Source organism: Cibotium barometz, chromosome 52 (genome assembly GCF_041138505.1).
Source record: "Cibotium barometz isolate CiBa-2024 chromosome 52, ASM4113850v1, whole genome shotgun sequence".
Taxonomy (NCBI): domain Eukaryota; kingdom Viridiplantae; phylum Streptophyta; class Polypodiopsida; order Cyatheales; family Cibotiaceae; genus Cibotium; species Cibotium barometz.
The window spans coordinates 42,458,672-42,471,841 of record NC_141097.1 but is presented as its reverse complement, the minus strand read 5'-3'; the positions used below and the strand labels follow the sequence as shown (position 1 = coordinate 42,471,841).

General features: G+C 42.1%; 1 protein-coding gene across 16 annotated transcripts in view; it reads left to right on the top strand.

Annotated features, from left to right (window-relative positions):
* LOC147609142 (callose synthase 5-like) overlaps positions 1–9,976 on the top strand; it is a 168,025-nt gene extending 158,049 nt beyond the window's left edge. For 15 of the 16 annotated variants that reach the window (XM_086788652.1, XM_086788648.1, XM_086788654.1 and 12 more), the window contains 7 exons: positions 3,841–3,924; positions 4,010–4,122; positions 4,322–4,551; positions 8,015–8,812; positions 8,915–8,965; positions 9,049–9,234; positions 9,472–9,976. In XM_086788652.1, coding sequence (XP_086644778.1) covers positions 3,841–3,924; positions 4,010–4,122; positions 4,322–4,551; positions 8,015–8,812; positions 8,915–8,965; positions 9,049–9,234; positions 9,472–9,699 — 1,690 coding nt within the window. In that variant the 3' untranslated portion in view covers positions 9,700–9,976. The remainder of the gene's footprint in view (positions 1–3,840; positions 3,925–4,009; positions 4,123–4,321; positions 4,552–8,014; positions 8,813–8,914; positions 8,966–9,048; positions 9,235–9,471) is intronic. The other variant, XR_015264387.1, reaches the window with a different exon arrangement.
* The last annotated feature ends 3,194 nt before the right edge of the window (positions 9,977–13,170 follow it).

Genomic DNA, 13,170 nt, shown 5'->3' with positions numbered 1-13,170 from the left:
TTGGAGGATTTTAGTGGTTGCACCTTGCAGAGGGTGAGGGTGATTGGTTTTCGGGCACGGGAATGGCATATTGATCTAGCACTGGCAAAGGTGGCTATGGATATGGGAGTGCCGACCTCTCACGCGCCTTCAGTGGGATCCGGGAGAGTGGACTTGGCATGATCCAGCGGATCGGGAGGAGACTTTGGATGCTCCCTTCCTTGCATATACTGCATGGCTAGGACATAGGATCCAGATGCCCGAGATGGATGAGCAGCAGCACATTGGCAGTACGAGGGTCTCTCAGAGTGTTTCCTTTCAGATTTTAGAAAGAGATTGTGGGACAACTTTTGGCCAAGAAAGATCACCCTCTTTCTTTGGTTGATGGCACATAGGAGTTTAGCAGTTGGCAGTTGGCTGGTAATTGGTGGTCGACCAACGGCTTGCCCACGGTGCGGCCACCTAGGAGACTCAGAGACGTTGCTTATGGGATGGCTCGAAGGCTGAGCAGATTTGGCAGAGGATTCTCCGCAGCTCTATGTGTTGAGGTTTGCGATGCATAAACACTTGCAAATTCATACATCTACATTGCACCACAAGCCAACGACCATTTGGATCATTGTAAGCCAATATAGGCTATAACACATGCCTAAATATTATAAGGGTGCCAGAAAAAGCTTTGGTTCTTGCATAGAAATTGATATCCAGAGAAGACTCCTTGTCTGCCAGCAAAACTATGCTGATTATGTTCTTACAAACAAACCACATGGGGATGCATAGTATTTACATATGACCAAAACAGTCTCCATTTATTTACATCACAAAGGCCTTGTATATTCTAAGTAAAGCACCTGATTAGTATGAACATATTAACAATACGAGTAAAAGAGAGGCCACCCATAACTTGCATAGCAGCCTAACTGCTCAAGTCACCATGTTGAACATCATCCGTATTTGTATGCAATGAATTTTCCTCACCATGAGCAAAAAAAGAATCACCTCTCACTACTACCACCCCCATCTTACCTACTCCTGGAATATTGCCTGAAGTGTCAGCGGGCACCAGAGTAGTCGATTCAGATGTAGAAGCTCTCTCTGTTCATTTGCGAGAGATCAGAGGCCTTTGTCTAGGAGTTATTGTTTTTTTTGGGAGTCTGGTATGCATCAAAATCAAGTTTGTCTTTATCTTTCACATTTACCACATGAGAGCGTGTCGAGGTAACTTTTCCTTTTCCTTTATCCAAGTGTGCATGTTGTAAGTGAGTTACATTCTCCCCCTTTTGAGTTTGTATTGAGGGTGTAGGAGCAGCTTGAGGAGAGGGCATGGCCACAACAGGCGGTTGCAACAAAAGTGACGGACATCCTAATTGCATATGTCCAAACTTTTTACAAGTGAAACAGGAACCCACAAAATTTTTCCATTTAAGCTTAAAGAAAGCTTCTTGTGTTAGAATTCCTTGCATTTCAACATCCATTGCTACCCTATTAGGGGTTTGTTTGTCTGCATCACAAAGGATACAGAATCTGTTTACACTACAAAAGATCTGGGAGGGGACACAACCTTACTGAGCGATTCAGCCAAAAAAGGCAATGGAGGGCGGGGAGATCCACCACTTTTACCCACACAGGGCACCTGTGCTTGATAAAATTCTAATAATATTTGGTGGGCGACCAAGGGTAAACATGCATGATTTGTTATCCAAGGAACAAAGGCGACTTTTCTAACAGCATTTGTTTGTACTTAGATTCAGTGAGTATCACCTCATAAAAACCTCTTGCTCTGCAGAGAGTAAACCCCTTCCACGAAGCATCCTCCAAGCATGGCTTTTATCCATTGACCAACATCTGCTGCCGCAGTCATTTTACTAGGGAAAAAAAGAACTACTACTTTTTATGACAGTCTCGTTACAGGATCAAAGAGAACATGACTTGGAATTTTCAAATGAAAATCCGGCACATGCACATCTTATGCTTGTCAAACGTCTGCAAAACCTTCCTCAAGAATGTTGCAGAACTACTACAATTCCGGAATGTCACAAAGAGTCACAATGTAATTGTCTGCGTTTTGGATCAACAAACAATTCCCTTCTATGATAAGTAGCTACAGATTGCTCCATGAAGGAAGGGAAAGGCATGTACAAGAATCAACAGACACATAAAACACACAAGACAGTACACACAGACACAGAATTCTGAGGAGAATGTGGAGACAGAAGCCAAGAAAAGAGGATAGGCGAAGCAAAGAAGAAAACAGGAACAAAAGTCGAGAAGGAAAAAAGAGACGAGTATAGCACACAAGAGTAGGACTAAGATGAGGTGAAAAAAAGTAGTGCGCACAGGCGGACAGCAAGAAGACACGCACACGCACACGCGCACACTTAATCACGCTAGGAAGATAAGAGGTGATGAACAGAGGAGGAAATAGCGAGCAAGAAGCAGGGCACACGAGCGCGAGGCGGAACTGGAGGACTGACGGGCAGGCCAGACCAGACAGACGAAAGCAACCGGAAAGCACAGGTACGACGAGCTCCCCTCCCAACCCCCCCCCCCCCCCCCCCCCTTGGCTACACACTCCCACACACATACACACATATGTGTGTGTGTGTTTCTATGTGTGTTTGGAATTGAAGTCAAATTATGACCAATTTCACTTCCAATTATCTCCAATTTCTCATTTAGCTTCTCAATTTCAAGTAATCGTACACCGGGTTGCCGAAATCTTTCATCACTGCGAGCACAATTTCTTACTTTTCCCCGTTTTTTCACCTCTATGACCCCTTCTCCATCATTCCTTCCCCTAATCAATGTGACATTTGGTGGGATTCAGATCTCATCCAGCAAGTATTGGAATTCTGGCGCAAAATGTATCGTTTTCTAATTTTGTGGAGAATGTATTTTGAATCTTTCTCTTTCTATGTTATAGACTTAAATGTGAGTTGTATCAGTTACCAAAATGTTCATATAACAAGTATTGCTTCAAAACCTTTCTGTTTCATCCAAAGAGATGAACTTTTCAAAACGATGAAACAACGAAACAAACGAGCAGAATTTTGCACATTACAGGATATTCCTCGATCACACCACACCATTCCTTGGAACCATTCTTGGGGAGGCTTGACAACAGTTGGCAGCACAGCCTGGTAGATCTCGAAAGGCATATGCACAGAATTTATGACACCCAATGCATTTCATACTAAATAGAAGTCTCTTTTTTGCAAACAAAAATGATGGCATCACTTTTTGCTGATGTGGCAGCCATTTCATTTGTTGATGTGGCACATAATATATATTATTGGAAAGATATTGAAGAGTACTTTGAAGATATATAAGCACTTTCTGTTATTTCAAATCCTATGTAAAGTTATTTAGAGAAATAATCAATGTAGTACTGGTGGTACGTTCTAACGTCAAAGGCAGTGGTGACATGGCTAACATTTCCACCATTCGTGATACTTAAGGAATGCATTAAGAAAGAGTTGCAACCTTGTAGATTTGCTATGCATTTAGAGACTCAAATGAATGCAGATATGATTCATGAATCAATTTGTTCCCTATGTTTGCAATTTGCAAAGAATCAGTTATCAGTCATTAGTTGGGATGTAGAAACTTATTTGATTTTTACTTTCTATGAATGTAAAACGATAAGGGATTATACATGTATTGTGTGCCAAGGCCTCGTTCATTGTGGAGCCAGGTTGTAACTTTAGAGCATATTTTTCTTGTTTTATGTACAGGGTGTGCAAGACTATTCTGAATTCAGAGTTTGATTTGTCTGGGATGTGAATGTGATGCATCCTTTGACCGTCTTTTCTTTTTAACCATGCACCAGATTGAAATACTTTATTGGCTTGTGTTGAACAGTGTTTCATCTTTAGCCTGGTTCATGTCGATGCAAGAGACAAGTTTTGTCACAATAGGACAACGAGTTTTGGCAGAGCCATTGAAGTAAGCTTTTGGGAAGTGTTGGAATTCCCTTACTAAGACATTGTTGACGGATTGTTTCTAACTTGAAAGTTTTGAGAACTTGCAGAACCCGTTTCCACTATGGGCATCCCGATGTCTTTGACAGGATATTCCACATAACTAGGGGTGGTATGAGCAAAGCCTCACAGGTTATCAACCTGAGTGAGGACATATTTGCAGGTTTGTTGACTGTGTTTTTTCACTGAAAATCGAGTGCATTAGGTTTTCTCCTTGTTATATTCAGCTTTTTCCTTTGACTACATTGTAGTGGGTCGGACTAATGCCCGTGATTTTCTAAAAGTAACATAGAATTGTTGTCAGAGTCCTGGTTTTGTTTTGCTAATATGGATAAACTCAAGTGATTTTGTATGTACCACAGGTTTCAATTCTACATTGCGACAAGGTAACATCACACATCATGAGTACATTCAAGTAGGAAAAGGGCGTGATGTGGGTTTGAACCAGATATCAATGTTTGAAGCGAAGGTTGCTAATGGAAATGGAGAACAAGCATTAAGTAGAGACATCTATCGTCTTGGGCATCGCTTTGATTTTTTCCGGATGCTGACATGCTATTTCACCACAGTAGGGTTTTATTTTAGCTCAATGGTATGCTCAGTTTAAACCCATGCTTATCTGTTTTGCAAAAATTTTCAAGTTTACTATGTGAAAACCAATTTTATGGCTACTTATAAAGAACAAATGAAACTCACTTGACTTTGTATTGCAGTAATTTCTTTCTGGCTCAAAGGTATAATATAATCTCATATATCTACAAAATTTTGAACTAGAGAAGGTGCAAGTGCACAATAGATTGCATATAAGAGGGTATATAGAAAAGGAAAGGGTGTGTTCTCTTCAAACAAACCCTAAGTTATATATTCTGAGGCCCTTCCAGTGGTTTGTAACTCTCACAAGTTTGTCCAGAGTTGTGGAATATGTCCTGACTGAGTTGAATTATATTCAGATTTTTGTGTGTCAAATCAGAGTTCTTCTTCTTTGTCAAGTCATGTAGGTTATTCTTCACTTGGATCCTCGTGTTGGTGTTTGTATATCTTTCTTGTTCATTTTTTTGCCTAATGTTGAAGATCAACATATGTCCTTGCAGTTTAGACTACTTGGAAGCAGAAGGGAGAATATCGATACCATGCTTTGGAATCATTTTGGATTCAGATGCATGGAAAATGTAATAAACACTTCTTTGCTCCTCATGGTCCATCCCTTAGCATAGAAAGTGTTGGACAGTTGTAGGATGCTCATGGTACTATTCACTTGGATCCTACTATGGTGAGACAGATTGCATCTGAGCTGCTCTCTGCTGAGCTTTATTCTCCTCTGAGATATAGAGCATAGCAGAAGGTTTGGGCCACCATACCACAGCTAATCACGGAAGCGATGAAGATATCCCTTGATGCTGTGTTTTCTGCTGATGAGGTGGGACAGGCACTCCTTGCACCAACCCGCGGGGTGGGATGACTTTGGGAAACAAATCACTATATCCTTCTTCACGGTCTTATTTATCTCATCCCAAAAGGAAGGAATAAGACAAACAAAAGCCGATGGCGGCGGCTGATTACACTAGGGACTTCTTATAAGATCTTGGAAAAAGCAATTAACATTAGCAGCCAAACTTGCAGAATGTGATTCAGGACAATCAGACTGGGTTCCTACAAGGGAGAAGCATTTTTGACAATATATTCTCATTTTGGGAAACACTGGAATGGACCAAAGCGAGCAAACATCCCTTAGCCATTCTATTGCTTGATGAGGATTTCTGGCTTCTAGCCACGATTTGATCAAGCGGTACAAGATGGTTGACGACTGTTGGAAACATGGCGAGCAGAAATTAGACTAAAGCTGAAAACTGAAATCAGAGAAGACAAAAACACGCTGAGATACTTCCATTGATGTGACCCCTTGAATATATAGGGGGAAAGTACAAGAGCTGAGCATGAGTGCATATGGGATAAATCCCTGAGTGCCACATGGCATACACTGAGATGACCAAAAAGTACTCCTAGTGAGCATTTAGTAAAAGTACTCCTAGTGAGCACTTATTTCCAACACCCTCCTTAAGTGATACTAGGAGGACATGACAAACAAGATGACAGATGACAAAGATAGATAATAAGGCAAGATGAAGAGACTGATGACTGATGATTAGACAGACAGACAAGCCAAGATAAAATGACTAAGACTGAAAGACAGAAACATAAGACGAGATCCTAAGACACCCCTCCTCAAGTGATATCCTCATATGGGTCCACAAGGGTAGGGACAGAAATGGATCATAGACTTAGACATAGACAATCAGCCAGTAGATGAGGTCTCGCAGACAAAGAGACTGTCAAATAGACATTAGAGAGTTTGACAACTAGATGATAGATGGGGACATAGACAAAATGCCAAAGACATGTGGGTAACTAATCCACAAAAGATAGGCATATAGACTGATAGACAGAGTGTCAGAGACATGTGACTGTAAGATCACACAAGATAGACACATAGATAGAGAGACTGACTGATTGTAGATAGACAGAGAGATGGACCTTGATAGATAATCCCTCCTCAAGGGCAATCCTCCTACTAGAGTGGGTAATGCAGGGGTGCCTCTTGGATAGGGACAAAGATAAGTCCATGTAGACAAATAGACATGACATTATCCCATGATCTACATCATTGGTGATCAATGGTGGTAGATAGCATGAAAGCATAGACAAATATGAGAGAGATGGGAAGGTCTTACCTCTTGCATTGACTAATGAGCAAGGGCAGTGTCTATTCCTGTACATTGAAAATGAAAATGACGTTTGAATATGAAAGAAAAATGAAAATTCCTGATTTTGCTGCTTCAACCTCTGAGCAGGTCTTCCCTCTCTTTCAAACCATATTTTTGACCGTCTATCCAGAGGGGTAACCCGTGAATGGCTGAGCATGAAGAGGTTGCTGGTCATGAAAGAAAAAAGGGCACTTGGGCCTTGCTGAAAAATTGACGAACCAAGACCACCCATACCTTGAAATCTGGGGAAATTGAGTAGCTAGCATGAGAACACTTGTTGGGCCTGCTTTCCATAAAGAAGTTGATGCAGGGTGACATGCTTTTGCACCAAAATGTGACCCAAAGAGGAAAACGCAGCAGCAGACTGATTAGACAGGATGTTCCCAGCAGATAATCGATGAGGAAAGGGGTTGCGCAGCCTGAAAACAGTGAAAAACGTGCTGCTGTTGATGAACCGTTTGCAGATTAGGCTTGGCGGGTTGCTTACTGATATGACGAGCTGCAGAAAGATGCGTGGGTTGCTAAGGAAAATCTCCATGAAGAAGAAGGTGCGCACCACCATGTGAACCACGAGCTGCACAAGAAACTGCAGCGTGTCGAAGATGGGGTGCATGGCGAAGATAGGCTAAGAAGGTATGACGAACTGCATGAGAAAAACGCTGCCTTGCTGAAGATAAATTGTTGATGCTTGAAGAGATGCCTGAGGGCTACAGAGAAGAAGGTGAAGATGAGCTAGGGCTGAAATGGGAGCTAGGTGGAGACCTGCTCTGATACCATGTTGGAAACATGGCGAGCAGAAATTAGACTAAAGCTGAAAACTGAAATCAGAGAAGACAAAAACACGCTGAGATACTTCCATTGATGTGACCCCTTGAATATATAGGGGGAAAGTACAAGAGCTGAGCATGAGTGCATATGGGATAAATTCCATAGTGCCATATGGCATACACTGAGATGACCAAAAAGTACTCCTAGTGAGCACTTAGTTCCAACAACAACATCATGCCAAATGGCAAAGAAAAAGTTATCGTCTGAACTTTCATGTGGAGATGTGACTATATCATCCACCATTTTGTAAATTCTTCTATGTTCGTATCATGTTATTTTATGTAGATTCAATTGATGTTTTGGACGCGCTCTAGAAGTTGAGAAATACAACTGTAATAAGCCTTATAGAAGATCATTGTACCCAGTTTTTCTTGTAACAATGTTGTTATACCTGCTTAATTCATCGTTGCTCACTGATTGCTCAAACTCAAGGTGCACACTAATTGACAACTGGTTGTTTTACAGATAGTGGTTCTTACAGTTTACTCATTCTTATATGGTCGGCTCTATCTAGCTCTAAGTGGCCTAGAAACATCTCTTGTGGCAGAAGCCGAGCTGAAAAAAAATGTTCCATTGGAAGCAGCGTTGGCTTCTCAGTCACTTGTTCAGCTTGGTGTGCTAATGGCACTTCCAATGGTGATGGAGATTGGGCTGGAGGGTGGGTTTTGGAAGGCAGTGAGTGACTTCATTGTGATGCAATTGCAGCTGGCATCTGTTTTTTTCACATTTTCCCTAGGAACAAAAACTCACTATTTTGGGCGGACAATATTGCATGGGGGAGCAAAGTACCGTGCAACAGGGCGTGGCTTTGTGGTGAGGCATGAGAGGTTTGCGGAAAATTACCGACTGTACTCAAGGAGCCATTTCACCAAAGGTCTAGAGCTGACGGTGCTGCTACTGATTTACAGCATATATGGAGAGACAAGCAAAGGCTTGATTCCTTATATTTTGGTCACTTTCTCCATGTGGTTTCTAGTGGCATCTTGGTTGTTTGGCCCATTTTTGTTCAATCCCTCAGGATTTGACTGGCAGAAAATTGTGGAGGATTGGGATGATTGGAACCAATGGATCAAAAGCCGAGGAGGTATTGGTGTGCCCTCAACAAAGAGCTGGGAATCATGGTGGAATGAAGAGCAGGAGCATTTGAAGTACACAGGCCTTATGGGGCGTTTATGGGAGGTTCTTCTCGCATTACGATTCCTTTTGTATCAGTATGGGCTCATCTACCACCTGGATATTGTCGAGGGCAACAAACAGATAGAGGCAAGAACTGCTTGCCATATTTATACATAGAACTAAAGAGACCGTTCTCATCCTATGCTATGGTAGTTCACTGTTGCTAATTTTATGCAACCTTTTATTCAGGTATATGGATTGTCATGGCTGGTGATTGCTGCCCTGCTTATGCTGTTAAAGGTAAATTTTGATAATTTGTGGTTATAATCCCAGCAGACAACGCGATTTCCTTCGGTTTTCATTTTCACCTATGAACTTGGCAGGTTATTTCTGTGGGAAGGCAACGATTTGGTGCAGATTTTCAGCTGCTATTTAGACTGTTGAAAGCTGGCCTATTCCTCGTCTCTCTCTCCATACTTGCAGGGCTATTCTTTGTTTTTTCTTTTACCTTCCGTGACCTCTTTACATGTTTGCTAGCATTTCTGCCGACCGGGTGGGCATTATTACAGGTCTTCTGAACCCATTCTCAAAAACATAATTGCAATTTTCCCTAGTTTTTAAGTATAACAAATCTTTTTTGGCACGTAGAAGTTTTGTGGCTAGACACCGTTTCAGCATTACTTCTGTATTTTAGTGTGGTGGATGTCACATCAGTCAAGGCCATCTGTGGATCCATCTTGTGAATCAGTCACAGCATCTGTGTTCTCTTTCTACTATGTGTTTCTGACTACTCTGATCCTTTGCAGATTGCTCAGGCATGCAAACCAACAGTTGTATTATCAGGGTTTTGGGATTCTGTAAAAGCGCTTGCTCGGGGCTATGAGTACATGATGGGGTTGTTACTGTTTGCCCCTGTAGCAGTTTTGGCATGGTTTCCTTTCGTCTCTGAATTTCAATCTCGTCTTTTGTTCAACCAAGCATTCAGCAGAGGCCTTCAAATCTCACGTATCTTGGCAGGTGGAAAGAGAGGTTGACGTGATGCATGATCAATTGTTGATACCTTTTTCGACTCATGCAGTTCATTGTTGCTTTGGTTATTATAATACTTTTCTTTGAGCCATTTCAGTAACCTCTGCCAGCAAAGTGACTTGACAAGGTCTTGTTAACTTCTGTCAATGCGCCTATTAAAAACTTTTCTATTGATATTGACACACAATTCCTGCTGTTCCTCGGTCTCATTGCAACCCATTTTGTAACATGTTTGATCTAGTGTCAGGTATTGTAAATTTATAAGGTGGTTTTCACCTCTCATTACTACGATCTCGTAACCTGTCTTGGGAACACCCCCCCCCCCCCCCCCCCCACACGGTCCTCGTTCCCCTCTTCTTCTCATGTTTGCTAGCATTTCTGCAGACAGGGTGGGCATTATTACAGGTGCTTCTGAACCCATTTCCAAAAACATAATTGCAATTTGCGCTAGTTTAAGTATAACAAACCTTTTTGGCGAGTAGAATTTGTGGCTGGACACAGTTTCAGCATTGCTTCTGTATTTTGGTGCGGTGGATGTCACATCAGTCAAGGCCTTGTCGTTTGTGGATCCATCTTGTGAATCAATCACAGCATCTGTGTTCTCTTTCTATTATGTGTTTCTGACTACTCTGATGCTTTCCAGATTGCTCAGGCATGCAAACCAGTGGTTGTATGGTCAGGTTTTTGGGATTCTGTAAAAGCGCTTGCTCGGGGCTATGAGTGCATGATGGGACTGTTACTGTTTGCCCCTGTACACGTTTTGCCATGGTTTCCTTTCGTCTCTGAATTTCAGTCTCGTCTTTTGTTCAGCCAAGCTTTCAGCAGAGGCCCTCAAATCTCACGTATCTTGGCAGGTGGAAAGAGAGGTTGACGTGATGCATGATCAATTGTTGACACCATTTTCAGCTCATGCAGTTCATTGTTGCTTTGGTTCTTATAATACCTTGCTTGGAGCCCTTTTTTTTTCAGAAAGAGACTTCTATATTGCTTGGAGCCCTTTAAGTAACCTCTGCCAGCAAAATGACTTGACAAGGCCTTGTTCTATCAATGTGCCTCTCATGGAATGTGCAGGGTCTAGGGAGGCTACCCATGCACAGTAGGAAGCACCTTGTTAAGGATCAGCTCCACCCTTCCATTACAGGTGGACCTATGGATGGGTTGCTTCTACAGGAGCACAAATTGGATATGTTACAGTGTGGTAAAACTCTCTCTGGACGGGGTATGCATTTTAGTGTCAGCATCACTTTTGTCTCATGTTATTGGCCATGGTGCTATCATACCTGCTAGAGGACAGTGGAATATGGTTAATTAGGAGGGATTGAAGCTGGGTATCTTGAATATCTATGCGCCCTTCAACATGGTTGAGCAGCCATTGGACAAAAAGGTTGTCCATGAGGGTAGAACACACCCTTTGGAGAGAGTCTCCTGGGACAGATTCATACTTTCCTTCTATGGCATGGATTGTTGGACAGAGGATGATTTCCAGAGGAAGCCCAACTCTTTATCTTACTCATGACATAACTGTAGAAGCAGGGATGGATGCATCCTTGCACGGATGGACAGATTTTATGTGGATTACTCGGCCTGAATAGAGGAGACTCTATTGCCATCTTGGTAGGTACTACCAAATCAGATCATTGCCCAGTTGTATTGTGCATCAGGAAACATGGGAGCCAAAAGGGTGTACACCAGACTCTATCAAGATTCAGAGACCTCTTTGGAGGCTAGAGAGATTTGGAGGCTTTGTGATCATCCCGATCCCTGGGAAAGCCTTGCTTTGGCCCTGAAGAGGACAAGCCAACACTATCATTATGCTGCCTTGGCCAAGAAAGAACAAGCTTTGGACAAGGAGTGAGCTATTAGATGCAAGAGGGAACACAAGAAGCATCTTGCATCCTCTTGAATCCTAGACCTCTTGTCCACTATTAGAGCTGAGTTATAGGTGGCCATGGATAGGCGGGCTGAGTTTGCATTTCATGCTAATCAGGCATTTTGGATACAGATGGGTGGCAGATGCAACAAACCGTTTTTCTTAGCACATGGACCTATGCACAATAGGGACAGTTTGAGATGCTTGAAAGATTCTGGAGGAGAATTTCATACTGATCCAAATAAGGTGAGGAGTATTGCGTCATATTTTTATCAGACCTTGCTCTTTGTAGAGGCCCACTCTTTGGATAGAGATGTTGCACAACAGAAAGTCTGGGAGCACATACCTAGGCTTATTACAAATGATGTGTGCCACTTTGGATGCCTCCCTTTCGAAGGACAAGCTGAGACATGCTTTGCACGCCCTCTCGAAAGCCAAATGCCCAGGGAATGATGGCCTCTCTCCATCCTTCTTTTTGCAATGGTGATGATATTACTACTGCTCTACAGGAGATGTGGTGTACTTGGTATGAGGGTCTTACCCTTTTATCACAGAGGGTCTTATCCACCTAGTCTTGAAAAGTGGGGATAAGACCAATTTAGACAGTGGAGGCCCATAACTCTTCTTGGATCTGCTTACAAAATCTTAGCAAAGGTAGTGAGTATGAGGCTTCATCCTGTTCTTCAAAGAGTTATTCATGATACACAGAATGGTTTCCTCCAAGGAAGAACTATTTTTTATAACACCTTTTTTCATTCTAAGAAGCTTTGTAGTGGGCTAATTCTAGGCAACAATCTCTTGCCATTCTTTTGCCAGACTTTGAAAAAGCTATGACAGAGTGGATTAGGACTTCTTGGAAGACACAATGGTACGGATGGGTTTCTTCCAGGAGTGGATTAGAGGGATCTCTTGCATGTATAGGGAGGTTCATAACACAGGTTTAGCCTATGGAGGTCTACAAGAGTTAGATATCATGTTGATAGGTTGAGATATGATGGATATATATAGCCCATCATTAGGCTTACATGGTTAAAGCAATATAGGAATTGGAGTCTCACTTGTTTTGAGTAGGCACTTGGAAATAAAAAATGGCAAGATGCCATGAATGAGAGGATGGTAGCATTGGATGCAAATGCAACATGGAAGTTAGTGTCTTTGCCTAAGAAAAAGAAGGCAATTGGATGTAAATGGGTGTATACGATCAAGCACAACTCAGATGGATTAGTAAGGAGGTATAAGATAAGATTGGTTGCCAAGGGTTATGCATAGACCTATGACATTGACATGGCAACCGTGAGAACTGTCATTGCTATGGCTGCAGCGAAGGGTTGGTCTTTACATGAGATGGATATAAAAAATGCTTTCTTATATGGTGATTTGCAAGAAGTATATATGATGCAGTCACCAAGTTATAAGAGTGCTGCAGACTTAGATTTTGTGTGCAAGTCACGCAAAGCCTTGTATGGCTTGAAGCAAGCACCTAGAGCATAGTCAAACAAGATTAAGGAATATCTTGTTGCCATTGGATTTTGGATATCCAATGCAGATTGTTTACTTTACGTGAAAAAGAGAGATGGAGACATCATGCTATTAGTCATTTCTGTGG